This window comes from Mustela erminea, chromosome 8 (genome assembly GCF_009829155.1).
Source record: "Mustela erminea isolate mMusErm1 chromosome 8, mMusErm1.Pri, whole genome shotgun sequence".
Classification (NCBI taxonomy): Eukaryota; Metazoa; Chordata; class Mammalia; order Carnivora; family Mustelidae; genus Mustela; species Mustela erminea.
In genome coordinates, this window is record NC_045621.1 from 104,607,449 (window position 1) to 104,634,963 (window position 27,515).

General features: G+C 41.6%; 1 protein-coding gene across 15 annotated transcripts in view; it reads right to left on the reverse strand.

The window, feature by feature from the left end:
- CLASP1 (cytoplasmic linker associated protein 1) overlaps window positions 1–27,515 on the reverse strand; it is a 268,343-nt gene that overhangs the window by 225,035 nt on the left and 15,793 nt on the right. For 14 of the 15 annotated variants that reach the window (XM_032353912.1, XM_032353910.1, XM_032353909.1 and 11 more), the window contains exon 2: window positions 6,979–7,458. In XM_032353912.1, the coding sequence (XP_032209803.1) occupies window positions 6,979–7,173 (195 nt within the window). In that variant the 5' untranslated portion in view covers window positions 7,174–7,458. Of the gene's footprint in view, window positions 1–6,978; window positions 7,459–7,926; window positions 8,038–27,515 lie in introns of those variants that run through there. The other variant, XM_032353905.1, reaches the window with a different exon arrangement.

Here is a 27,515-nt window from a genome sequence, read left to right on the forward strand (position 1 = left end):
ACAAGTTAAATCACCACTGTTGTGCACCTGAAATGAATGTAGCATTATGTGCCACCTACAGTCAAAAAACCTTTTTAAAATAAATAAATGTTTCATAAAATGTAAATGCTGCAATCATTCAATCAACCAATAAAATACACCCAGAGAAGTGCGGCTCTTGCATCCACTGGACAACACTGCAGGAAAAAAAATCTGGGAAAAATGAACAGCCTCTGAAAGGAGGCGAGGCTTGATGGCAATACCTAGCAGACTGCCAGAAAAAGAAACAGAAGTCACTTCATCTGAATCCAATAATCTTTTCTGGCTCTCCTCTCAAGGACACAGAGGGAGGAATAAAAACCTCAATGAAAGCCAAGGTTGTGGAGATAGAGGCCAGGGGAATGAGAGCAACCTCCCTTATCAGTCACACCTTCCCTCCCGCCCATAAAGGGCACCTGATGCAGGGCAGACGTAAACACTGTGTTCTGTAAAGAGGCTTAAGGAAAGACTAAATCTTCTACGGTCTACAAGAAGTGGCACTGCCCAGAGAGGGAGAAACAAGAAAGGAAGTCAGGCTTCTCAGAACCTTTATGAACTCATTCCTTTTGATTCTTCACGGCCCTATGTAATTCTACCTCTCCAACTCAGCTCTCTAACAAACCCTAACATTTTTTTCTTCTCCACAATACAACCTTTATAGACACTCCTATGATGCAGTCTAACGGTTAATGATATCCTATCCTACACTGCGCACTATCCCATCATTTGCCTTACCTGCCCTCCCCCACCCCCATCCCATTAGACCATTAGGGCAGAGACAAAGGAAGCTCCAGGTTAACAGAGAACCTACAAATTTCAAACACAAAGCAGCATGGCATGGGCCTTGAGACAAGCGTGGACCGGGATGATGTACACAAGTGCCAGATTTAGACAGAGCGAGACTGCCTGGGTACTCATGGTCGCGGTCAGGGCGGGGGCCAGGCCCGATGGTCCTCACTGGATGCCCAGCCCCCAGTGCGGTATCTGGCACATCATAAGTGCTTAATTAACTTCCACTGTTGCATAAACACCTGGGATCAAGTCCAGAAAACCTTAGTTCCTAGCTCTGTCACCTTGAACAAGTTACTTGACTTACTTGGGCATCAGTCTCCTCATCTGTAGAATGAAAGAATGCTACCTACCCCCTACGGTAATTAGACAGTAAAAATAAACTCATATTAGCACAATTTCTGGTACATAGTAAATGTCCCAAAACCATGGGTTTTCAGTATTATTTTATCATATTAAATACAGGTCCACAATCACTTATCCAAAACTCTGGCAGCCAGATGTGTTCTGGAATACAAAATTTTTCAGGTTTTACAAAAAGTCAAGCAGTGCGCAGTTACATGCATAGGATAGGAAACATGGAGAGACTAGAACCTACAGACAGAGGGGAGTGGAGAACATATACGTACTGAACAAAATCTGGCGCAGCAACCTACAATCAAACATGAATACTTTTTGCAGTGAAACATGCCCTGAGCAGGTAAGTAAAGACTGCAAGCAGTTTCATGTCGGCTCACTGTGGGTCAAACAACAAATGAAAAACACGAGGTTTGGGGGCTTCAGGGATTTTGGAACTGAGGAGAAAAGATTCTGGGACTATATTCGCAAAAAACACCTGGTCCACACAAAGCCCGCTAAATGTGCAGGTGCCCGTACCATGAGGGTGTTGGGGCTGGATGGCACTGCGCCGCCTGCTGAACAGAAGGGATCATTCACTGGGAAAGCTGCACAGCATCAGTGTCCCTCAACTCCCTCCAGCTGTGGGAGTCCAGGCAGCCTCTCTGGGTCAGACCATTCTTCTTTCATCCCTTCTCATCTACCATCTTTCATCCCTATCTCATCTAGAAAGAGAAGAGGGGAACACAACCATGGTTGGAAGTATATACAAAAATCTACTCCACCATCTTTCTTATTGTTCAAGTATTAATAAAGGAAGAGGGGGCGCCTGGGTGGCTCAGTCAGTGGAGTGTCAGCCTTTGGCTCAGGTCATGATCCCAAGGCCCCATATCAGGCTCTCTGCTCAATGGGAGCCTTCTCCTCCCTCTCCCTGCTGCTCCCCCTGGTTGTACTCTCTCTCTGTCAAATAAGGAAAGAAGGAAGGAAGGAAGGGAAGGAGGGAAGAAAAGAATTTGCACATAGTAGGTCCTCAATGTTCCTGTTTGGGGGCTGGAAAACTACAGTCCATGAGCCAAACTGGTCCTCCATGTTTCTATAAATTAAGCTATTTTGGAACACAGTCATACCCATTCATTCGTGTGTTCCTTGTGGCTGCTTTTGCACGAGAATGGCCCAAATTAGTTAAATACTTGGAAGAAATCCATATGGCCCACGGAACCTTAAATATTTACTACATAGCCTTTAAGAAAGTTTGCAGACTCTGTTCTGTTCTCATAATTCTGGATGATCTCACTTACCTCATGTATAAAATCAGGGTAGCACCACCTACCCTGCAGGGGCGTTGTAAAAATTAAATGAGGTTCCCAAATACAAGGTAACTAAGCAATAAAGGGTCGCTGTTAAACTACAATTAACGCCAAATACAAACCTGTTTACCAAGTTAAGAAATAATCAAATGTAAAACGATTCAAGCTCCAGGACACTATTTTTTTAAATAAAGCACTGCGGTGACATTCTCTGTTAAGGAATAACAATATCCAAGTACTACTGTTTTAAAAGCCTAAAATTGTTTCCCTTTTCTTCTTTAGTCCTCAATTTTTAAAAATAATCAAGAAGCCAAGCTGCAAAGTTTTAATATGAAATGAATCCTTTCAACCCATAATGATACATATTACATGTCAGAGAAAACCTAAAATGTACCTCAGGCTCTAATGAGAAATCTTGATCTTTGACTAAAAAATGTGGGTGTGGCTAAAAGCTAAGTTTCCAGATTTTGGTAAAGCTACCAGGACTACTTGCCCAATAGTCTAAGCTCCTGAGTTCACTCATAGAACCAATATTCGCTGAGCCCCTTCTATATTCAGGCTCCAGGCTCCAGGTGTGCAGAGGGTTTGGTGTCCCCACACCAAGAGAGCTTATAAAGAAAGAGGGTGCTCATGGTGCACCTGGGTGGCTCAGTTTTTAAGTGTCTGCCTTCAGCTCTGGTCATGATCCCAGGATCCGGGGATTGAGCCCTGCAGTGGTCTCCCTGCTCAGCGGGGAGCCTGCTTCTCCCCTTCCCACTCCTCCTGCTTGTTGTGTTCCCTCTCTTGTGTCTCTGTCAAATAAACAAATAATATTTTAAAAAAAAAAAAAAAAAAGAACAAAGAAAAAGAGGGAGGAAGGAAGGAGGTGCTCAGAACAGGGTCCCTCAGAACAGGGTCCCGACCGTAAAGCCGTCAGTGTGAAGCTGTATAAGATACTAGAGCCCAGCAGCTCCCAAGAGATTATTCGGTCAAACACTGGCACTGCACAGACAGGTAAAGCAACTTGTCCGTGATCACCTCCAATTCGGTAACATACAGCATCTTCCTGACTTCTCCTTCACACCAGGCTATCTTCCTTAGAAATTACTTCACGAAGGGTCAAGTCGAATCTTTCACACTTTGTGATGCTGAAAACGCTATTCTGAAAGACACCACCCCATCTTCAAACCTTGGATTCCTCCAGGAAAGTGTTCTCATGTTCTTCTGCCCTCCCACTGAATTTTGCAGGTCTCTGCTACTGCTCCCACCGTTCTATACTGTAACCCTTGGCTTGCTGATTCGTGTTCTCCCTCCCTGCTCACCCAGTCCAGGGAAAGGGACTTCCAGTCCCCTTGAAGACAGGAACCAGTCTTTTTTTTTTTTTTTTAAGATTATTTATTTATTTGACAGAGAGACATCACAAGCAGGCAGAGAGGCAGGCAGAGAGAGAGAGAGGAGGAAGCAGGCTCCCTGCTGAGCAGAGAGCCCGATGCGGGACTCGATCCCAGGACCCTGAGATCATGACCTGAGCCGAAGGCAGCGGCTTAACCCACTGAGCCACCCAGGCGCCCAGGAACCAGTCTTGATTATGACAACCTCAGTGCTTGTTATAGGGCAGGCATGGGACAACTTGATACAGTGTCTCATTTATTTGTTATTGTTGTTGTTTAGAAAAGCACTTTTATTGATATTTAATTTGAATTTAATTAATTAGCATATAGTGTGTTACTGGTTTCAGAGGTAGAGGTCAGTGATTCCTCAATCTTGAGTAACACTCAGTGCTCCATCACGTGCCTTCCATAATGTCCATCACCCACTTACCCATCCCCCCACCACCTCCCCTCCAACAAGCCTCTGTTTGTTTCCTATGATTAAAAGTATCTTATGGCTTGTTTCCCTCTCTGATTTTTGTCTTATTTTTCTCTCTCTTCCCCTATGCTCCTCTGTTTTGTTTCTTAAATTCCACATATGAGTGAAATCATATGACAACTGTCTTTCTCTGATGACTTATTTCACTTAATAACACCCTCTAGTTCCATCCATGTCATTGCAAATGGCAAGACTTCAATTTCTTTTTTTTTTTTTTTAAGATTTTCTTTATTTATTTGACAGAGATCACAAGTAGGCAGATAGGCAGAGAGAGAGGGGAGGAAGCAGGCTCTCCACTGAGCAAAGAGCCCAACACAGAGCTCAATCCCAGGACCCTGGAATCATGACCTTAGCCGAAGGCAGAGGCCTTAACCTACACTGAGCCATCCAGGTGCCCCCAAGATTTCAATTTCTGATGGCTGAGTAGTATTCCACTGTGTGTGTGTGTGTGTGTGTGTGTGTGTGTGTGTGTATCCATCTTCTTTCTCCGTTCATGTGTCAACGGACAGCAGGGCTCTTTCCATAGTTTAGCTATTGTGGACATTGCTGCTATAAACATTGGGGTGTAGGTGCCATTTGTATTTTGGGGTGAATATCTAGTAGCGCAATTGCTGGGTCATAGGGTAGCTCTATTTTCAACTTCTTGAGGAACCTCCATGCTGTGTTCCAGAGTGGCTGCACCAGCTTGCAATCCTACCAGCATACAATGTCTCACTTAGTGCTGGTAACAACTCAGTTATCCCAACACTGTACAAAAGGGAACCAAACCCCAAAGCCAAAGCCGGGAAAAGTTAAGAGAGCTCGCACGGTATAACAGACTCTCTGGGTTACCTATTTAACATCCCTATTACCTCAGTCCCATTCCGAACTTCCTCCTTCAACCCATAATATATAAAGCTTGAGTTCTATGTATGAACAAAGGTCCACTATTGCTCAGAGATCTGATGCTGTCCATTATAGTCAGAGCAGAGCTCTTTCTTTCATTATCTGCCCTTATTGGACTGACGCTTAGAGAGTGCTTATTCCCTCATGAAACCAGTATTTGTTGAGCAGGAGTCTGACAGTATTCAAATACCATCCCCTCCTTCACATGGCCATATGCTTCACTCAAAGGAGACTGGACTCTTCTTGAGATCAGGAGGTCAAGCATGATGGTGGAAAACAATTAGGGATACCCATCCATTTTCCAATGATGCTGGGATGGGCAGGCAAAGCCATTCTGGCCAATCTGATGTAAAAGGTTCTGCTAGGGAGCTTCTGGGAAAGGCTTCCCTCCAAGTAAAAGACGAAAGCAGACACTCTTCTTCTCTGGACATTGCCTTAGCTACCGCAGACTTCTTGAACTCTTAAAGAAAATTACTCAATTTCCTGGTAGCAGTTTGAAGCCAATGAGTGAGCCTTCAGTTACTCTCAGCCAAAAGCATAGCAATGTGCACACGGAGTGGTGGAACTGGGAATCCAACCCAGACAAGGTGATTTTACAGCCCTCGACAACGGCCCTCCACCACCCTCCCCTGTTTGTAACACTCCTATCACCCAGCACAAAGGCCGGCCAAGCACATAAGCAGCACTTGCCACCTGCAGCTAAATGAATAAATAGATGAATGATAGAGAAATTAAACTCCGCTTTCAAAGACAGGATAAATTTTATATGTAATTGTAAGTAAAATATCAGGGTCCCAGGTAATACCCTTAATGAGTATGAAGGCTGCCGACTCTTAAATGAGAGCAAGGTTTATAATGCATTTGGAAAACAAGAGTCCACACTAGAGCAAACAAAGATATCCTGTTTAAGCACCAGTTTCCAAATCCAAACCAACCTCAGAAAACTGAGTCAATGAAAAAGCACAAGAGATTCTGTTTCCTGTGAGCCCCTTTCCCAATCCCAATGTTTACAGCACCTATTAGAAGTCATGCCAACACCCTACTGTTCTATCTCAATCTTGACCCAAAGGGGCCACCTGTTGGCAAACTAAGAAAGGGGAGGGGAGGTAGAGAGAATGACACCTCTGCAGCACAAGTCCAGTCCAATTTTTAGTCACAAAAGCTCAATCCTTGAATGGTAAAATGGTCAATCGTGACAACTCATTTGGGTCTTGGGACCCCGCCTGCATCCCCTACCCACCAAAGGCACCCGCCCACTTCGATCTTTAGAACCAGAAGGATATCCTCCAGGCCATTACATACAAGTCACAGAAGAGCCCTCGGCAACCCATACTATTTCTGGCCAGGTACCTAGGCCGACTTCAAAACAGAGATCTGAAGGTAAAATGCGCCACACACTACCGCCAATTCCATCCCCAATAGGTAATCAGTGAAGATGTTTGCTACTTATGAAGCGCCACTCACCAACATCTCATGACCCTTTCAATGTAAGATAGAACATTCACTTCAACTTCAGGGCTGCAAATGGTTGTAAACTTCCCAACATAAAAGCCTCTCTTTATCTGTTCACTTGACCTTCTTTCAAAGTGCGAAAGCATAAGGATTCTTTGATCTCCAACAAGAATTAAAGAAGACCCTACTTGCTCCAGAATGAAACATCCAAAAGCCACAGCCTGAGTGTCTTACTGGAAGCCACCTACAAATGGCTTCCAAAGGAGTCTTCTTCCAAGGACCAGTTCTGACCCGCCAAGGCAGCCCAGCCACCTACATGAGTGCCTTCTGAAGCACAGCTTACCTTGTAATTGCTAGAGTTCACCCAAGAGGTAGCAAGCCCATCCACAAGTTTATCTAACATGGTCTGGTCATGTTCAAGGTCAGCGGACTTCTGTTTGTCTGAGAAATAGTCTATAAGTTCTTGGCCAACCTGTAGTCGTTTCCCCACATCCTTCTGCAACACCTGTGCCAGGCAGGACTCCATGCGAGGCTCCATGGTGGAATTCAAATCCAGATCCAGCAGAAGCTAGAGGGCAGTCAGGGTGACACCCTCCCAGGAAATATACCCGGGAGGTTGCCTCTTTGTTCTATGAAAGTTACTAAGAGTCTGTGTTTCAAAGATGCAATCCGGGGAATGGCAACAATGCACCATGTGTGTCTGAAGAGCAGCTGGTAGGATATTAAAAGTCCAATTTAAATAACTAGTAGGAGATAAAGGAGTGAGTGGCCGAGTGAGGTTCTGCTATTGGGTCTGAAATTCTTCATAATTCAGCAGTCCATTCTGAAAAGGGAAAGAGAACGACAAATCAGCACAGAGAACAAAACATCCAAATGTTATGAAACATTAAATCAAAGACAAAGCAATTCGCGCTGCAGAATCATTTATAATCACAAGTGGAGTGAGAAGCATGAATGCTCGGCAACCATACCAGAATAACATAATTAGTATTTGTACCAGGAGGAACATGGAAGCCCAAAGCAAAGAGCCAATGAGCTACACAGTTGGTAGGTTGATGTTTTTCACAACTTTCCAGCTTGTAAATGAGCCAGTCAGGAAAGCAATCTTCTGCTTCAGCTAGCATATTTATTTGTCACTTAAATTTTGCTTCCCACCAAAAACCTAACACCCTCTGCGTGTGAATCACTGGAGGTACTGTCGCTTATTGCCATACTCAGAGTTTTCTTAAAAAAAAAAAAAAAAAAAAAAAAGCGCTGAAAATGGGGCAGGCTCCATAGAAACACCACTGACCGAAGTGGCCGGGCTGATAACATGAACCAGAGACAGCACGTCCATCAAGCTTCTTCAGGAGCTTGACACCAGAGTGAACAGTCGTCCCTGCCACCGCCTTCTCCCTCCAACAAAGAAAAGGGAGCGATGGGAGGGAGAAATGGGAACAGGCCCACATGCTGATCACTTATGGACAGTATTCTCGGCTGACAACAGCACCATTTGGACCTGGTGGTCTGTTATACAGAAAATCGGGAGATCTCAAAATCATGTTATAGGAAAGTTGTACCAAACTGTTTTCATTAGATAAACTCGGGAAGATGAACACTTAATCTGTGGCTGCTGGAGGAACCGTACACATCCATTTCTTACTTCAATTTCTTGTCTTGACTCTTCATTCTAACCAAAGATGACTCACAAAAAACCTGTCTTCAAGACGCAGCACCTCCCTGCCTCTGTACTAAATGGAACCGCTCCTCACAGCAACAGTCAATCCCCTCCTCTCGGGGTCCCAGCAGGTAACTATGAACTTATCCATCAAGTAAAATCACAAGTCCATGCACAAGAATTCCTCCTCTTGCTAACATCCCCTTATCCATCCCTACTCTCAGAATGAAGAGCACAGTGCACTTTCCGAGTTCCAAAAGCACAGACTTCTGACACCAATCGGAATCATTTAAGTCGAGTCATTCAATGAGGAAGACCCTCCTTTAACGCCCCTGACACATGATTACCCATCTTCTACTTGCATGGGGCTGGGGGCAGGACAACATTCGAGAAAACTCACTGTCTCACATGGCAGAAGAGTGCTTTCCAGTCACTTCCATACTGTGGAACTGGTCTCTTCTTCATAAGAAGGTTCTTCAAATACATAAAAGCAGCTATTATCCTTCATTCCAATTTTTAGTCTGAACAAAATATCCCCAGTTCATTAATCAGCTCCTACGTTAGCCTAATGAAGGTATCAGTGATACAGGAAAACTGGAGAAACTAACAGAACCTTTTCTCTCTCGGCCCAATATTAACCCAAGAAGCAAATCAAATAAGGGTAGGCTTGTGGTGGATTAAAAATGGCCACTAATTCTTTGTTTCTTTTTTCCCCCCACCAAGGTGGGAACTTAGTCCCCTCCACAGTGACCTGAGGTTAGCCCTGTGACCTGCTTTGGCCAGTAGCAAACCAGCTACTGCAAAAGGAAGCTGAGATGTGACAGGCAAGCACTGCAGCTTGCCCTCTTAGAATGCCGCCCTAGGCCTGCCATGCAGTGAGGAAGCTCCTGGAACCAGAGAGGCCGTGTGAAAGAGAACCAACACGCCCCAACCAGCAGCCAGAAGCACTGCAGGACTTGGGAGTGCGTCCATCGGGGACCACTTAGCTCTTTCATTCTGCAGCTACGCAAATAAGTCTAAGGAGACAAGCAAAAAAAAACTACCCAGATGAAACACAGAACTATGAGAGAGAATATTTCATTGTTGTTTTAAGCCACTAAGCTTGTGGTGGATTGTTATACACCGACAGATAACAGATATACTCCGCCTTCCCCTAAACATCTACCTTTCATTCTCAGTGAAAAGACTCTGCTATCCTTTACTCCTCCAGGGTCCTAAAATCAACAGATGTTAACCAATAATGAGGATAACCACATGGTTTTTAAGCACCTACTTGAGGTGTCAAGTTCCATGCTAGATCATTTATATCCATTATCTTTAATTCTCCAACCAAGTGTGTAAAGTAGGTACTGAAATCCCATTTTATGGATAAAGAAACTGAGGTAATTTTCCAAGACCACACAGCCAATTAAGTTTCCTTTCCCACCTTCAAACCCTTATGATTATAAGTCTGGCCTACTTCTCCTCTCACTCAGGGAAGGGAGGTCAGACTTCATGCTCAGGTAGGAAGCAACAAGCAAGAGAACAAACTCTCCATTGCTAGGAGAGGAATGATCCCATTCATTCCAATCTCTGCTGTAATTTTAAAAATATGTATTATATAAAAAGCTCCCCTTCAATAAGAATTGTCCATGATTTCTAACAAATAAAAGTATATGCTTCTTGAAGGTTACTATGCAATGAAGGCTTAACACGACAAATTCCTATATACAAACCCACAGAATGAAAGATATCAGAAGCCCCTAGGCATTAAGCAGACTGGGTTCTCTCTTTTCTCCTTAAATTTAAAAAAAAAAAAAAAAGTGACTGATAATCCTCTCTTATATTTATTTTTACTAAACTGGATTTGGGGGGAGCTTTTTCCTGTGCTCTTGAACATTTTCTCCATTTATACTTCCAAAGGCATTCTGGGAGTATCAATCACGTGGGTCCCAACTCACAAGGTACAAAAGTACAAAAATCTCCCTCCCACTCCTGCCCTCTAGCTGCCCAGTTTCTCTGCCTAAAAGCAAGTAATGTCCCTAGTTTCTGGTGTATCCTTTCAGAGATATTTTTAGCGATCCAAGTAAATAAATAAGTGTCCTTTTCCCTGTACCTCCCAGGAATTTTCTAAATCAACAAAAATATAAGCAAAACTTCATATAGCAACAGAATTATAAAAACATTATATTAAAAAAAATTATATTTTAAAAATGCAGAAAACGGAATATAAACAAACAGGAGGAGGAGGTAAAAAATCTCTTGCTTCCACCCACGTCCTGTCCAGGCTCTCTTCCAGGGAGAGCGCAACAAGGAAACAGGTCTAAAGTGAACCTAGAACCCAAGGTCCCAGATGTTACCTGTGGCTGGGCCAAATAAAAAGCAGGTCTGTTATGTGTAAGGCATTACTGGAAGGCACTGAGATACAAGAGTAAACAGGACTCAGCCCTTGCCCAGAGAGAGCTTAAGAAACAAGCAAAGCACCTCTTTACATTAGTTCTGAAATCACCATTCAGGAGAGGAGCATCATATAGGTGATTACCTGACAGTAGTACTAACATTAGAGAGTACTAAGGGAGCACCTGGGTGGCTCAGAAGGTTCAGCATCTGACTCTCGATTTCGGCTCAGGTCATGATCTCAGGGTGCCGAGACCAAGCCCCATGTCAGGATCCATGCTCAGCGGGGACTCAGGCTTGGGATTCTCTCTCTCCCTGTCCCTCTGAGCCTCCCCTGCCCTCACTCTCTAAAGAAAAAAAATAAGAAATTGCTCAGAATGTTGGACTGCGTAAATCGTGGGGATGAAAGCTACAGCACAGGGAATAACAGCAATAGCACTGTATGTAGCGACGGAATGACTCAAAATGTAACACTATTTCCAAGTTTTTTTAAAAAGTTCTACTTGTACACATTTTCCAAAATAAATGTAAAAGTGATATAAAAGGAAAGGCAGGTACCTTAGAATAGCCAAGTACCTTTCCTCTTCTTATCAGGCTAAGTGTTCTCCTTCAGCAAGATCTCACCATAAAAGCCATGGAGCCCACTAGATGTTATTGTATCAGACCCTGGAAAAGGGATACATTCCAGGTATTTCTGAAAAAAATGCCCCAACTCCTCTAGAACTCCTCCCCACCTGCAAAGGGCCTTTCTATTCCCCAACATCACCACCGTTGTTTGCCCCCAGGAGAGTAGTTGGGGTCCAAGGCCCCCAACCTTTTCCTGCCACATCATCTTGGTCTATACCTATGGAGAAAAAACAATAAGAGGTCAAGACAATGGTCCTAGAGTCATTCTCCTTTACAGTACCCAGGAAAGTAGATATTAACAGAGCAACATTTACCAGAACAATAGCCCAGCTCCTGCTAGGGACCAACAGGAAGAAGTTAAAAAATACCAGCTTCAACAAGAATGAAGAAACACACAATTAGAGAGCCTGAGGTAATCAAAAGAACAACACAGTTAAGAATTCCAGCCTCCAGTCTTGACTCTGCCACTTCCTGAGTGGCACTGGGGAGAATACTGGCTCTACATTCATTAAATAAGATGACGAATGGAAAGGGTTTGCACAGGACATTTTTAAAAATTAGCTTCTGGGGCACCTGGGTGGCTCAGTCGGTTAAGCATCTACCTTTGGCTCAGGTCATGATCCCGGGGTCCCAGAACAGAGCACCACCTCTGGCTCCCTGCTCAGTGGGGAGCCTGTTTCTCCCTCTCCCTCTGGCCTTCCCCCCAGTCACCCTCCACCTCTACTCGTGCTCTCTCTCAAATAACTATATAAAATCTTAAAAAAAAATTAGCTCCTATCTCTATCCCCTTAATTGCCATAATTACTGTGTGGTACTTAGGTACCCAACTATAGAGGCATATTAACAACGGAGGATGGAGGGAGGGTGGGGTTAACAATGGAGGATGGGGGAGGGTGGGAGAGAACAGAACCAACTATAAACTCTGCTCTATAGACTTCTCAGTAAGAGAAGCTACAAGTAGAATCATTTTTACCTAGTAGTTCAAAACAAGTTAATCTTTCTCATAAATCTGTGAGTTGGCTGGGCCCAGAGAGAAGGTTCCTCTACAAATCTCACCTGGGATCATTCATGCCACTGTTGTCATCTGCCAGCTTCACTTGGGCTCAAGAGAACACAGTGGCATCACTCCCATGTCTGACACACTGATGCCGGCTGCTGGCTGGACCTCTCGCCACATGGGATCTCTGACCACTCAGTAGCCTAGCCTGCAGCTCACTGTACAGTGGTGACAGCACTCCATGGTAGCAAAGGGGCAAGGTGCCAGGCTGCTCAAGGCCTGGAATCCAGAACCTGCAAATCACTTCTGCTACATTCTGGGGTCAAAGCAAGTCACAAGGCCAGCCCAGATTAAGTGTGAAGAGATGGATTCTACCAATTAATAGGAGCTGCAGAACATTGTGGCCGTGTGTTTCAATCTAACACATACACTTCAATGGATATTTGTGAATACACGGATAAATAGCTGGGCTGAATACATCTGTATTCTGGTTACCCATTACCAGGCTAATCTCAATGACTTTTACGGACTCATCACATATCCCATCTCGCTACAGAAAATACGATAGACCTAATTATAATCTATGGCTTGACTTGAAAATGCTTCCAACTTACTTGGAGGCAACAAAATGCACAAAAAGCTTGTCCATGTAATAATTGACCACAAACACAGGTACGCATTAGATTTCACAGGTAGAATGCTGTACCCGCCAGTTAGGGGAATGTGTAAGTACTGTGGCAATTCAGAGAAGAAACGGATCGAGAAGGCCTGGAATGACCGAGACAAAACTATGTATGTACGCCCATCAGATAACAGGGGAAATGATCAAACTAAATGCGGGGAAAAAATGAGGGAGGAAGACACTTGCAAACCGTTGAGGGAAGAAGCATGCTAAGGGGAGACCGTGCAATGACAGGTGGGCATCATTATTCCCTTTTCAAAGATAAAGAGATGAAACTCAGAGAGGCCCCAACCAACCAAAAACTGCCCAGAGTTTTAAAGTTAATAATGTCAGGCAGTAACTGAAAACCAGAGCTGTCTAGCCCTGTGGTTCATATTCTTAACACTATACTACAACACTCCACAACTCCAACACTGCCACATCGAAAACCCAAAGTACAGGCACTTAACAGCTGAAACACGAAAATGGTAAAAAGCTATAGCGTGTGGGGCATAAGAAGTAGAGGATTAGGAAACAAGAAACCAAATCACAAGTACCTAGGAAGATTAACCAAAATAATATTCCATATTATAGTGCCAAGAAGGACAACTTAAACTAGCAGCACAACAAAGTGAATAACCACATCAAAAATGTCCCTGGAAAATATGCAGAAAGTGGTAATAATAATTTTAAAGCCAACTCTGGAAGCCAGAAATTAGCAGAATTTATTCACATGAAGTCAAAAGCGTGTGTTTCTAACAATAAGGCAAACTCTTTTGCATTCTAATGATTCTATAATATGGTCTGAAATTTTACAAAGACACTCTGCCTTGCCCTGCCAGCAATAAATCTCCATTCTCACTCTACCTGTGCCTTCTGTTCTTGCCTTCTCTTCCCTTCTGAGCCCACCCACTTCTGAGCTCACGCATTCACTCAGTGAACATTTACGCTGGGCCGGTCATGTGAGCAGTGTGTACTGTGTTAATGACCAGAAATCACAGAATGTGAGGCTTGGTCCAGGCCCTCCAGGAGGAGCCCATCGCCCGGAAGAAGGAAGAGATAGAAATGCAAACAGCTGCAACAGTATTAGGAGGAGTCCTAAGCAGGATGTTTGTAGAAGGTGCTGCAGGTGGCACAGAAAGGAGAGAAAACGTTGCCCGAGGAAATCCAAGTGGAAATCCCAGGGCTGGGACAGGGCAGCTCACGCCGTGCAGACACAGCACTCACGCTCCCAGCCAGCCCCTGCTTTCATTTGTCAGCCTACAGTCACTGGTCAGCTCCGGGTGGACTGGGGCTCCAGCCTCCCTGTCTCCCTCCTTCCCTGCCTCAGCATCCCTCAGTTTCCCGTCTTTTCAGCCACCTCAGACCTCTAACCTTCTGGGTGTCCGCTCTCAGGTATCAGCAACCCCTCCTCGTCTCTCAGCTCCCTGAAAGGTTCTGCAATCCGGCTTCTCAACCACAACAGCCCATCCTTCCAGCTCATGCTCAAGCACGTGGTGCCAGGCTCCTCAAGTCCATAAAACACCTTCCCAATTTGACCTTCCTTTTATTCTGGACTCAATTCCACAGGGGTGTTAAGAGCTTGAAACTACCCTCAACTTTCTCTCCCGATGTGAGAGCTGCCGAGCAAGTCTGAACCTTGGAAGAACCTGACACACAATCAGGTAATCAGGTGCCTTCAGATCCGGCCTGTCCATCATGCTGAAGGAACACATACGCTCATGTGTCCAACCGGTTTCATTTTACACTGAGAATCTCAAACTTCACAAAGTATCCCAAGCTAGCATCCCAACTCCTGTTCTCTAGTGAGTTAGCTCTGCCCTCCTCCTCAAAATGTCTTTCCCGTCTTCTCCCCAGGGGAGAAGTACTCTGCCTGCAGCCTGCACCCTTCTCCCCCCACCTCTCAGGACACCAGGTGCACTGACATACTTCCTGTTCGCCCCGCAGCCCCTCCGATTGGGCATCACTGGCCACTGCTCCCGGGAAGCTGCTCATCCGGATCACAGATGACTTCCATGCTGGCAAATCCAAGCAATACTTTGCTCTACTTGGCTAACTCCAAAATTCCGCAGCATTCTAAGGCTGGCCGCGCCATCCTTCTTGAAAAACTTCCCACTTTCATGAAAACAAATGATATGCCTTCCTGCAACTTTTCTGGCTGCACCTACTTGAGCATTTCTCTAACCATCTCTGCTCTGCTTTCAGAGTGGCTGAGGGGCCCAGACCAATGCCTCTCATCTTCTCATCTTGCTCACTCCAAAACACTCAGAATCCATCGCCAGGAAATTTACAAACTGCCTTTAAACTGATGACTTCCAAATTGTTACCTCTGGGGTATCTCTGAACTCATGGCCCCCACTGGCCTCACTCTAGCTCTTCTTTCAGCCTTAAACACTGTCCATGTGCCTACAGTAGCTTGGCTGTAGGCCTCAGGGCTTCAGCTTAAAGGTCACCTCCTCAACAAGTCCTTCAAAGACCACTCAAAGGAGGGCCCCGTCACTGCACCCTGTTCCATTCCTTTGAAACACTTACGACAAACATTCTATCACGTTTGTTTACATATTTGCTGTCTGTTTCCCTACAGGACTGTCAGTATTATAAAGACGGGGACCCTGTTTATTACATTCACCTAATGCCTATAACTATACCCGTTATGCTCAAGCACTTGAGAAATATTTGTTAAAATAATGAAGTTTGAGCTGAAAATCAAAATCACTGCAATCATTAATTGAGGTCATTTTCTTCTTGGGGAGTAGGAGTAACTGGAGGGTAGGAAAAATGTTAAAAAACATTCCAGGTAAAAGGAATGTGCAAATAGATACGGACAAAGCACAAACAGAAGAGACTGTCAGAGGAAAACCAGCAATTTGGGAAGGCCAGAGCACTAGCTCCCAACCTGTAAGCACTAACCCCACCTCTGAGATGAGAGCACATAGTTATTACAAGAATGTCTGAGCTTTTCTCCATATGCACAGCAAACATTACCCATGAACTGAGTTGTCTTCATATCCACAATTTTTCAAACTCAGGTACAAGCAGTTATGAATTTTTAAAGGCAAAGGTAATACAAAAAGTAATTCTAAATTCTTTTAGTTTGATCATTTTTCTCAACTAATACGAGAAATTCCACTTCTGTAGAGCTCTGTGACACTGGACACTAAAAAGAGTTCTTAGTCTCAAAAGTCTGGAAATAACCTAATTGGAGCACAAAGACTGGACACAGACAATGCCCAACAATCATTTTCTAGCCCCAAAGGCAGGAGGCCTTCATTCAGAAAGCTCTAAACAAATGAACAGCAGAATCAGGAGACTTGGGTGGGCAGGAAATTATTTTCCTGGGAAAGATCATTAAAATCTGGAATTATTCAAGTGATCACAAGACCATAAGATTCTGTGGGAGGGCAGAAAAAAATCAGAGTTAATCTCTCTATCTCAATCACTCACCCCAGCATGAATAATAATTAACTACAGTGAAGTTAGGACAAAAAAACAGCCATAATGTATAATGCAAATGCCCAAAATGGAATAAGAGGGGAAGATTCACCATATTCCATTGCAAGGGCAGGCCATATGAATAGGAAAAAAATCATTAACACTGCTTAATTTCTGGTAGTGGGTTATAGATTCTTCATTGTACTTTCTGTGTTTTCTAAATATTTTCTAATGAATATATGCTCCCTTCATAATTACAAGTAGTAAAATACCATTCAAAAATTAGGCAATGCCATCTCATAATGAAGGAAAATCTCCCTTTCAGTATTATGGAATACAATGTACAACTGTCAATGAAGTGTAAAACAAGAAGAAAGTCTGAAATTCATAAGAAAATGAAAGCAGTGCTCCAAAAATTTCCACAAAATATGTGGTGGTGAAAAACAACATGCTGGTGAAGAAAAATAAATGCCGAAACAAAAACAACCACCCAGCAACTCCACCTCACTGTACATATACTATAAGAAAATAACAGAAGGTACTACCCCAGCGCCAGATAACTTCTTCAGTTACTACTTGCCTTCACCAGTATTTTAATGAAGTAATTTTTTAATCTTTCAGATTAAAATATTTGAGTATTAAAATATCAAAAATGGGGCACCTAGGTGGCTCAGTGGGTTAAAGCCTCTGCCTTCGGCTCAGGTCATGATCTCAGAGTCATGGGATCCAGTCCCGCACTGGGCTCTCTGCTCAGTGGGGAGCCTGCTTCCTCCTCTCTCTCTGCCTACTTGTGATCTCCCTCTGTCAAATAAATAAATTTTAAAATAATCAAAATAAAATAAAATATCAAAAATATTTAAAATAAAATACTGCTTTCTCTGTGAACGGTAAAAGCAGGAGATAACCTTAATTTTGTTTTTGCTTCTCCTGGGGCAGGTTTAAAATAATAAAAATTGCTTCCACTTTTATGCTGCTCCTCATGGAGTGCCTGGGTGGCTCAGTCGTTAAGCTTCTGCCTTCGGCTCAGGTTACGATCCTGGAGCTCTGGGATCAAGCCCCTCCACTGGGCTCCCTGCTCAGCAGGGGGCCGGCTTCTCCCTCTCCCACTCCCCCTGCTTGTGTTCCCTCTATGTCAGATAAACAAAATCATGAAAAAAAAAAAAAGACTTCCTCAAAGATGCAAGAAGATGGATATGCACCGAGAATTGCCAAAATTAGGTGATAAGCGCCTAGGAGTTGTTATACTCTTGTCTTTACTTCTGTATGTTTAAAATTGCCCATAATCTTTTTTAAGAGTTTATTTATTTATTTGAGAGAAAAACAGAACACAAGTAGGGAGAAGAACAGGGAAGGAAGGGCAAGCAAACTCCCCACTGAGCGGGGAGCCCAATTTGGGACTCGATCCCAGAACCCCAAGATCATGACCCTAGCCAAAGTCAGACATTTAACTGACTGAGCCACTCAGGTGCCCTGTCTGTATTTTTTTTTTAAAAGATTAATTTATTTACTTTAGAGAGACAGGGGGAGGTTGGGGGGGGCGGCTGGCAGAGAAGGAGGGAGAGGGACAAGAGAAGTAGACTCTGTGCTGAGCCTGAAGTGGGCTTATCTCATGACCCTGAGATCACCACCTGAGCCAAAACCAAGAGTCAGAGCCAGACACCCCTATCCCTAATTTTTCTTTTAAGTATTATAAAGCTTAAATCCACATGGTAGAAAAAAAAACACGAAACGCTTGTAGTAAAACTGTTCATTAACTAAACAAATGAGGATGTGAAATGATATTAAATTATACTTATGTATAGTATAATACAGCCTATATGTGGAAAGAATCATAGAAAAAAAATAGAGTATGTAAAGTATTAAATTGTGGCCTCTGGGGGTGCCTGGGTGGCTCAGTCCGTTGAGCCACTGCCTTTGGTTTGAGTCATGATCCCAGGGTCCTGGAATCAAGCTCCAGAGCGGGCTCCTTGCTCACTGGGGAGGAGCCTGCTTCTCCCTCTGCCTGCTGCTCCTCCTGCTTGCTCTCTCTCAGTCTTCCTCTCTCTAATAAATAAAAACTTAAAAAATAAAATATAAAAAAATAAAGAGTAATAGGTTTATGAGGGTTTCTGTCCTACTCCTTTAAAATTTCTTCTACTTTCTGTATTCTTGAAAAGAGATAAAGCTTTTAAAAGTTTCAAAACAAAAGACCAGTTACCCAAAATTATCCAATTTTATTCATGCAGTCTATAAGACCAAAACTAACTGGAAATACCTCACTATTCACTGCGGACTCTTTTTCTCCCAATGCAAAATATTTAACATATACACAAGACTGCTGTCAGCATTCGCATACCAAAGTGTTACCTCATCAACACAGTTACCCCGGGGGAGGAAAGAATCATGATACAGATAGCAGCTTCCCAAGGAAGGATCTTAAATGGAAATAAGAAACTGCAGTAGAGAACCCAGCTTACTGGGGAGAGGAGCCTCACTGGAGACCGTATGTGGCTGAAAAATTGGCTCATCTAGAAAGAGGGGATGTAAGTTTCTACTCAATCTAGCAACACTTGACTTCTATAGTATTTTTCAGAGCTTTCTTATCCTTTCATAGTCCTAGTCAAACAGTATCTTTTTTACTTGTTTACTATACTAATGAAAAACAGATCACTAAACCTAAACTCCTTACGTGAGTTTTTCAGTAACAGCTTTACAGAGATATAATTCATATGCCATTAAGTTCACCCTCTTAAACTGACTGTAATTCAACAGTTTTTATTATATTCCCAAGATTGTGCAACCATCACCACTATTTAAGAACACTTTTATTATCTCAAAATAAAACCTCATATCCTTTAGCAGTCACTCCCCAGATTCCTCCCCTAAGCCCATGAAAACCAATAATCTACTTTCTGACCAAATGGATTTGCCTACACTGGACATTTCATTTAAGTGGAGTCATAAAATATGTGGCCTTTTGTGTCTGGTTTCTTTCACTCAGCATACTATTTTCAAGGCTTATCCGTGTTATAGCATCTTTCAGTACTTCATTCCTTTTTATGGCTGAATAATACTCCATCGTACAGATGTACTATGTATTTGTTCATAAACTTACCTGTTGATGGATATTTGGATCGTTTCTACTTTCTGGCTATAATAAATAATGCTACTATGAACACTCCTGAACAAGTTTTATACGGACACAATTTTAATTTTATTCAATACACAACAGGTGTTAACTAGAATATGGATACAGTAACTATGTTTAGCTCTTGGAAGAACTGCCAACCTATTTTCCAAAATGGCTATACCATTATACATTCCCACAAGGAATACATGAGGGTTCCAATTTCCCTACATCTTCAGCAAGACTTACTGTTTTATTACAGCCATTTTAGTGGGTGTGGAATGGCATCCCACTGTGGTTTTGATATGCATTTCCCTAATGACTAAGGATATTGAGCTTCTCATCATGGGTGTGGCCATTTGAACATCTTCTTTGGAGAAATGTTTAATCAAATCCTTTGTTAATTTTTTAATTGGGTTATTTATCCTTTTACTGTTGACTGTAAGACTTTTTATATGTTCTGGGTAAAAGTCCATTATTAGATATATGATTTCCAGTATCTTCTCTCATTCTGTGGAGTATGCTTTCATTTTCTTGATGGTGTCATTTGAAACATAAAGTTCTCAATTTTGATGAAGTCCATTTTATGTTTTTCTCTTTTGTTTGTGTTTTAGATATCATACCAAAGAAATCATTGTTTATTTTACCTCAATGAAAAAGGAAGAAAATACTGTCTAATCCAAGGTCATAAAGATTTACACCCGTTTTCTACTAAGAGTTTTATCGTTTCAGATCTTACATTTAGGTCTATAATTAATTCTGAATTCATTTGTATATACAAATGAGAAAAGGTTCCAAATTCATTCTTTTCCATGTGGATATCCACCTGCCCCAGCACCATGTGTTGAAAGGACCATTCTTTCAGGGGTGCCTGGGTGGCTGAGTCAGTTGAGCAATGGACTCTTGGTTTTGGCTCAGGTTATGATCTCATGGGTGGTGAGACTTGAGTCCTACATGGGGCTCCACACTTAGCAGGGAATCTGCTTAAGGATTTTCCCTCTCTGCCCTTCCACTGTGTGTGCACTAACTCATAAATAAATCTTTAAAAAAAGAAAGAAAGAAAGACCATTCTTCCCCCACTGAAAGACTGTTGTGATTACTACAGCATTATAGCAAGTTAGGAAAGTCCTCCACCCTTGTTCTTTTTCAAGATTGTCTTGGCTATTCTGGGTCCCTTGTATTTCTGTATGAATTTTAAGAGCAGACTGTCAATTCCTACAAGACAGGCAGGTAGGATTATAACAGTGAGTATACCAAATCTGTAGATCAACTTTGGAAGTACTGCCATCTTTAACAATATTAGGTAATCGGATCTATGAATGGAGAATGTCTTTCCATTTACTTAGATCTTTAATTTCTTTCAATGATGTTTTACAGTTTTCAGAGTATAAGACTTATACTTTTTTAGTTAACTTTATCCTAAGTATTTTTATTCTTTTTATAGCTATTGTGAATGAGACTGTTTTCTTAGTTTCATTTTTGAACTATTCATTCCAAGTACCTAGGAATATAACTGATTTTTGTTTATTGATTTTACATCCTTCAAACCTGCTCAACTCCTTTATCAGTTCTAACAGGATGTTCTGTATACAAGATCATGTCATCTGCAAATATGGTTGTACTTCTTTTCCAATCTGGACGCATTTTATTTCCTTTTCCTGTTCTGGTAGAACCTCCAGTGCAATGCTGAATAGAAGGGGCATGAAAGGACATCCTTCTGTTGTTCCTGATCTTGGGGAGAATGCATTCAATCTTTTATCATTAACTATGATATCAGCTGTGGGTACTTGGCATTTTTCACGTTAAATTCCCCTGTATTTCTAGTTTGTTGAGAGTTTTTATCAAAAAGGTATTGGGGGCACCTGGGTGACTCAGCGGGTTAAGCCTCTATAAAAGTTAGTCTGGAAGGGCACCTGGGTGGCTCAGTGGGTTAAAGCCTCCGCCTTCAGCTCAGGTCATGATCTCAGAGTCCTGGGATCGAGCCCCGCATCGGGCTCTCTGCTCAGCGGGGAGCCTGCTTCCTCCTCTCTCTCTCTCTCTGCCTGCCTCTGCCTACGTGTGATCTCTCTCTGTCAAATAAATAAATAAAATCTTAAAAAAAAAAAAAAGGTGTTGGAAGATGAATGGATAAAGAAGATGTGGTATATATATATATACATATATATATATATAAATATCATGCAACCATCAAAAACATGGAATCTTGCTATTTGTAGTGTCGTGGATGGAAGAGGGTATTTCGCTAAACAAAACAAGTCAATCAGAGAAAGACAATTATCATATGAGCTCACTGACATGAGGAATGTGACAAATAAGACAGAGGATCACAGGGAAAAGGGGGGAAAAATGAAACAAGATGAAACCAGAGAGGGAGACTAACCGTAATAGGCTCTTAATCTCAGCAAACAAATTGAGGGCTGCTGGAATGGGGAGAGGAGTGGGATTGGCTGGGACATGCGGATTGGGTGGGACGTGCTACAGGGAGTGCTGTGAATTGTGTAAGACTGATGAATCACAGACCTGTACCCCTGAAACAAAGAATACATTATATGTTAATTTAAAAAAAAAAGATGTTGGATTTCGTCAAACGCTTCTCCTTCACCTTTTGAGATGATAATGTGCCTTTAATCCTTTATTCTATTAATATGGTGTATTACGTTGATTTTTCAGATATAAAACCAACCTTGTATTCCTGATATAAATCCTACCTGGTCATAGCATATAATCCTTCTGCTATAGTGCTGGATTCAGTTTGCTAGCATTTTGTTGATTTTTTACGTCTATATTCCTAAAAGACACTGGTCTATAATTTTCTTGAGATATCTTCATATGGCTTTTGTAACACAGTAACAACACGCTCAAAGCATTCCATCCTCCTCTTTTATTTTCAAAAAGTCTCCAAAGAACTTATATTTGATTGATACGGTAGAATCACCAAATGTGAAGTCATCTAAGCCTGGGCTCTTTGTTGTGGGATGTTTTTTGATTGTTAACTCAATCTCTTCACTTATTATTGATATATTCAGATTGTCAGATTGTCTATTTTTTTTCTTGAGACAATCACAGTAGAGCCTTTCTAGAAATGCATAATTTCATCTAAGTTATTAAATTTGTTAGCATATAATTATTCCTAGTATCCCTTATCATATTTTTTATTTCTGTAAGGACAGCAGTGATGCCCTCTCTTAGATTTCTGATTTTATTAATCTGAGTCTTGTCTCTGTTTCTCTTGGTCAGTACCTTTTCAATTTTTGGTCTGTTGATTTTCACTGCTATTTTTCTTATCATTTATTTCTAATCTAGTCTTTATTTTTTTTTTCTTCTACTTGCTTTTGGTTTACTATGTTCTCTTACTAGTTTCTTAAGATGGACATTTAGGGGGGCGCCTGGATGGCTCAGTGGGTTAAGCCGCTGCCTTCGGCTCAGGTCATGATCTCAGGGTCCTGGGATCAAGTCCCGAATCGGGCTCTGCTCAGCAGGGAGCCTGCTTCCCTCTCTGCCTGCCTCTCTGCCTACTTGTAATCTCTCTCTGTCAAATAAATAAATAAAATCTTTAAAAAAAAAAAAAGATGGACATTTAGGGTATTAACTTAAGATCCTTCTTTAATCAAAGTATTTAAAAATATAAATTTCCTTCTCAGTGCTTTACTGCACTCCCTAAGTTATGGCATGTTGTTTTATTTATTTTTTTTAAAGATTATTTATTTATTTATTTGACAGACAGAGATCACAAGTGGGCAGAGAGGCAGCAGAGAGAGAGTCGGAAGCAGGCTCCCCGCTGAGCAGAAAGCCCAGGGGCTCAGCCCTGGCTCGATCCCAGGATCCTGGGATCACGACCCGAGCTGAAGGCAGAGGCTCTAACCCACTGAGCCACCCAGGTGCCCCTGTTGTTTTATTTTTGGACATGAAGTATTAAGTGTTCAATAAACATTACTGAACAATGAATGGGTTTTTTTTTTTAATTGTGGTAAGTCATACATAAGATTTACCATTTTTACCATTTTAAATGTACAACAGATTGGTATTAAGTACCTTCACTGTTGTGCAACCATTGCCACCATGAGATGGTGTGTTTTCATTTCAACCATCTAAGGATATTTTAAAATTCTCCCTGTAATCTCCTCTTTTACTCACTGATGATTTAGGAGTGTGTTGTTTAATTTCCACATATTTGTGAATTCCCCAATTTCTCTCTATTACTGATATCTAACTTCACTCTATTGTGATCAGAAAAATACACTTTGTATGGATTTCATCCTTTTAAATTTATTGAGTCTTGTTTTATGGCCTAACATATGATCTATCCTGGAGAATGTTCCACATGCACTTGAGAATAATGTATATTTTACTGCTACTGGGTGCATTATTCTATATATGTCTGTCCCTTAATAATTTAAGAATCTGTCTGCACCTAGACCACGTTTAAGTAAAAAATTCTCCATTATCTAAATCTTAAATTTTTCATGGTATCCCCTACTTTTTAGACTGCTTACATATCCCATATTTACATATTTAAAAAATCAAGTCTCCCCTTTAAAAATGAAAATCTCAGTTCTGGTACCATATTAAGAGTTGGTTTCTAAGAGCAAAACCTGTGAAAAAGGTAAGCCAAAAAGATACTTGCATGAGAGATTTTTTTAGAGGTTTCTGAAACATGAAATCCCCAGACTTAGGTGAATAAGAAGAGAGGCAACCATTCAATATGTCATTTGATAGCATAACAGCTGACATGGCCATCCCGAATTTCTCAAGGGAGCCGGGTTACACCCAGTTGAAAAAAGAAAACCCTATTAAGTACTGGTTAGTCAGAGTGAAGACAGAAGGTGTAAAAAGGCCAGGGGGAAAGAAGCAGCAGGAAGAGTTTTTCCTGTTACTGCACAAAGTCAAGCTATAAAGAAGTAACAGCAGCAGTAATTTAAAATTCAGCTCTCATTTCAGCAATTTAGAATAAGTAAGGCAACTTCACATTTGAAACAGCACTTTCCAATTCACTAAGTAATTATACAAACACTACTTTTCTTTATCCACCCACAAAACCTCTCTATGACTGTTACTCTCATACTCTTTCACAGAAAAGTTCACAGATTCAGAAGCAAAGTAAATTCCAGCATCAACCAGCAAGTATGAAAGAGAATCAGGATTTGAACCTGAGCGTGTAACTTCAAATCCAGGGCTGTTTCCACCAAGTCACAGCTACTACTTCTCATCAACACACTTGGGTCTCTCAGTACTTTAGACATGTGTATATAATTTAGAAGACAATCCACAAAGGAAGGATATATCCAGCATACTTACCATGTTACCAAAATAAGAGATTGAATCAAGAGATGCAACTAGAACCTGGCACAGCACCACATACTAAGCAAGTGCTTCATCAAGAACAAATGAAGACTGGCACCTGGGGGACTCAGTCCGTTAAACGTCTGCCTTCGGCTCAGGTCATGATCCCAGGGCCCTGGAATCAAGCTCTGCATCCAGCTCTCTGCTCCGTGGGGATCCTGCTTCTCCCTCTCCCTCTGCTTGCCACTCTGCCTACTTGTGCTCTCTATCTCTCCGTCAAATAAATAAATAAATTCTTCAAAAAAAAAAAAAGGACAAATGAATAGGAAGAACCATATGCATTCCCAGAAGTAACTCTAGGAGAGTAATCAGCAGTCTTTAGGTCAGAGGGTTTAGTGTTTCTCACAGATGCTGACGGCAAGCTGAAAGCATGATCATAAAAAGGAAAACGAGACAAAGAAAAAAGGGAATGCATAACCACTGGGAGACACTAGGTAAAGGATAAACAGAAACTCTGTACTATTTTTCCAACTTCTGTGAATCTAGAACTATTCCAAAATGTAAAGAAGGAAAAAAATGAAAAGATACACATGGTGTGCACAGGCTCTTGGTACTCAGTTCCTAAGTTCACTACCTACTGTGCCAGCCAATCTCCCGGGCACTGCCTTCAACAAGCTCCAGGTTCACTGGGGAAAGAAAGACAAGTGAGTGATCTATCCTGACAGTATATCGAGGTGTTTTCTTGTAAGACTATCTCCTTTTCTGATGACTCCCTAATAAATAGGGGAAAAGGAAAGACTGTACCAGTGAAACAAATATAAGGGCACCCCTGGGCAAAACTCTGTCTTACTTGTGCACTGGCATGAAAACACATGCTTTGCTTACTCTTACCCTCCCAATCGTTTCCGTCGCTTCCATTCCTGGCTCCAGCAAGATTCATACTGAAGACACAGACTCTGACCAACTGGGAAATCCCACATAGTCACAGAGCCTTCAATAATAAGGAGTCCTGTGCTCACTGAAGATAGAGAACTGATTAGAGGGCTTTAGAGATTCATTCATTGGCAAATCAGATGGTATTAAGTTTGGCCTCAAATCTTTCTAATGCAATAAAGTGAAGTGGAAGAGAAAGAGAATTTGGAACATCAGCCAAGCAATGACAAAGATTGCTGAAAAGTTTTCCATACGGCTTCCTACCCGCCCCACTGAAACCATATTTCAAGCATACAGACGTTAAGTCTCCACTTTACTAAGCTTACACATAAAGCTAGGGAAAATTCTATTTCTCAGATCAATTAAAACAGAACGCTGATATTACTAAAATGACATGCCTATATTCGTATTTTACGGATTCAGAAAAAGATTCCACAAGAAAAACACAAAAAGAGATCTGTGCCTTAACTATGTTAGTATATACTGAATTGTACCCACACATGCTCAGTTTCCAAACGGAGTTGTTACTGTCTCTGTATTTTTCCAACATGACTATTCCTACCCATCACTAACACAAATTTCTTTAAAATATCAAGACCTAACCCTCACTCTACTCCTCCATTTAAACAAAAAGATCAGTTGAGAATCTAACTGGATATAATCGGACATGTTTTAATATGCAGATAAGAATAAAATTCATAACTACCTAGGGCAATGTAGAAACATCTATCAATGTAGAAACATCTATCAATGTAGAAACATCTATCAATGTAGAAACATCTTTAAACATATATTTTGATCCCACAAGTACAAATCTAAGAATTCATGTAAGGAAGTAATTTGTCAAACAAGGTGAACTGTATACATAAAGTCGTCTATTGTGGCTGCTCATTAAAAAAAAATTTATTTTTTTTTTAAGATTTTATCTTTAAGTAATCTCTACACCCAGCGTGAGGCCGAACTCACAACACCAAGATCAAGATTGCATGCTCCAGGGGCACCTGGGTGGCTCAGTGGGTTAAGCCTCTGCCTTCGGCTCAGGTCATGATCCCAGGGTCCTGGGATCGAGCCCCACATCGGGCTCTCTGCGCTGCAGGGAGCCTGCTTCCTCCTCTCTCTCTGCCTGCTTCTCTGCCTACTTGTGATCTCTGTCAGATAAATAAAGAAAAAATCTAAAAAAAAAAAAAAAGATTGCATGCTCCACCAACTGAGCCAGCCAGGTGCCCCAAGGAAAACTTATTAAATGAAAATAGCCCTAAACGTAAAAGAACAAAGAAATGAGAAAGAAATTACCATACATTCAAACAACAACATACCATGCAGTCACTCTACAATAAAAATATGTTCTTGACAGCCTGGAAAAATAATTATGGTCAACTTAAGTGAAAAAAAGCAACTTAGTAAAAAAGGGGCGCTTGGTTGGTTTGGTTAGTGGAGCATGCAACTCTTGATCTCAGGGTCATAACTTCAAGTCCCATGTTGGGCAGAGTTTACTTTAAAAAAGAAAAAAAATTTAAAGCAAGCTAGAAAATAGCATGTTTATGACATCATATTCATTTATAAAATACAAAATAGTCACTTATACCTGCATGCACAGAAAAAGTATGGATGGAAACATCATACCAAGACATTAACACTATAATCTCTAAAATGAAAATGCACTACTTACATAATTTTAAAAATACATGTTAAAAATAACAGTGTACTTAAAAAAAAACTGATAGTAACAAAACAATGCTGCAAACTATACATACATATAAAGACTCATATATGTAAAGACTATCTACGAAACCACCTAAGAAATCAGAAAC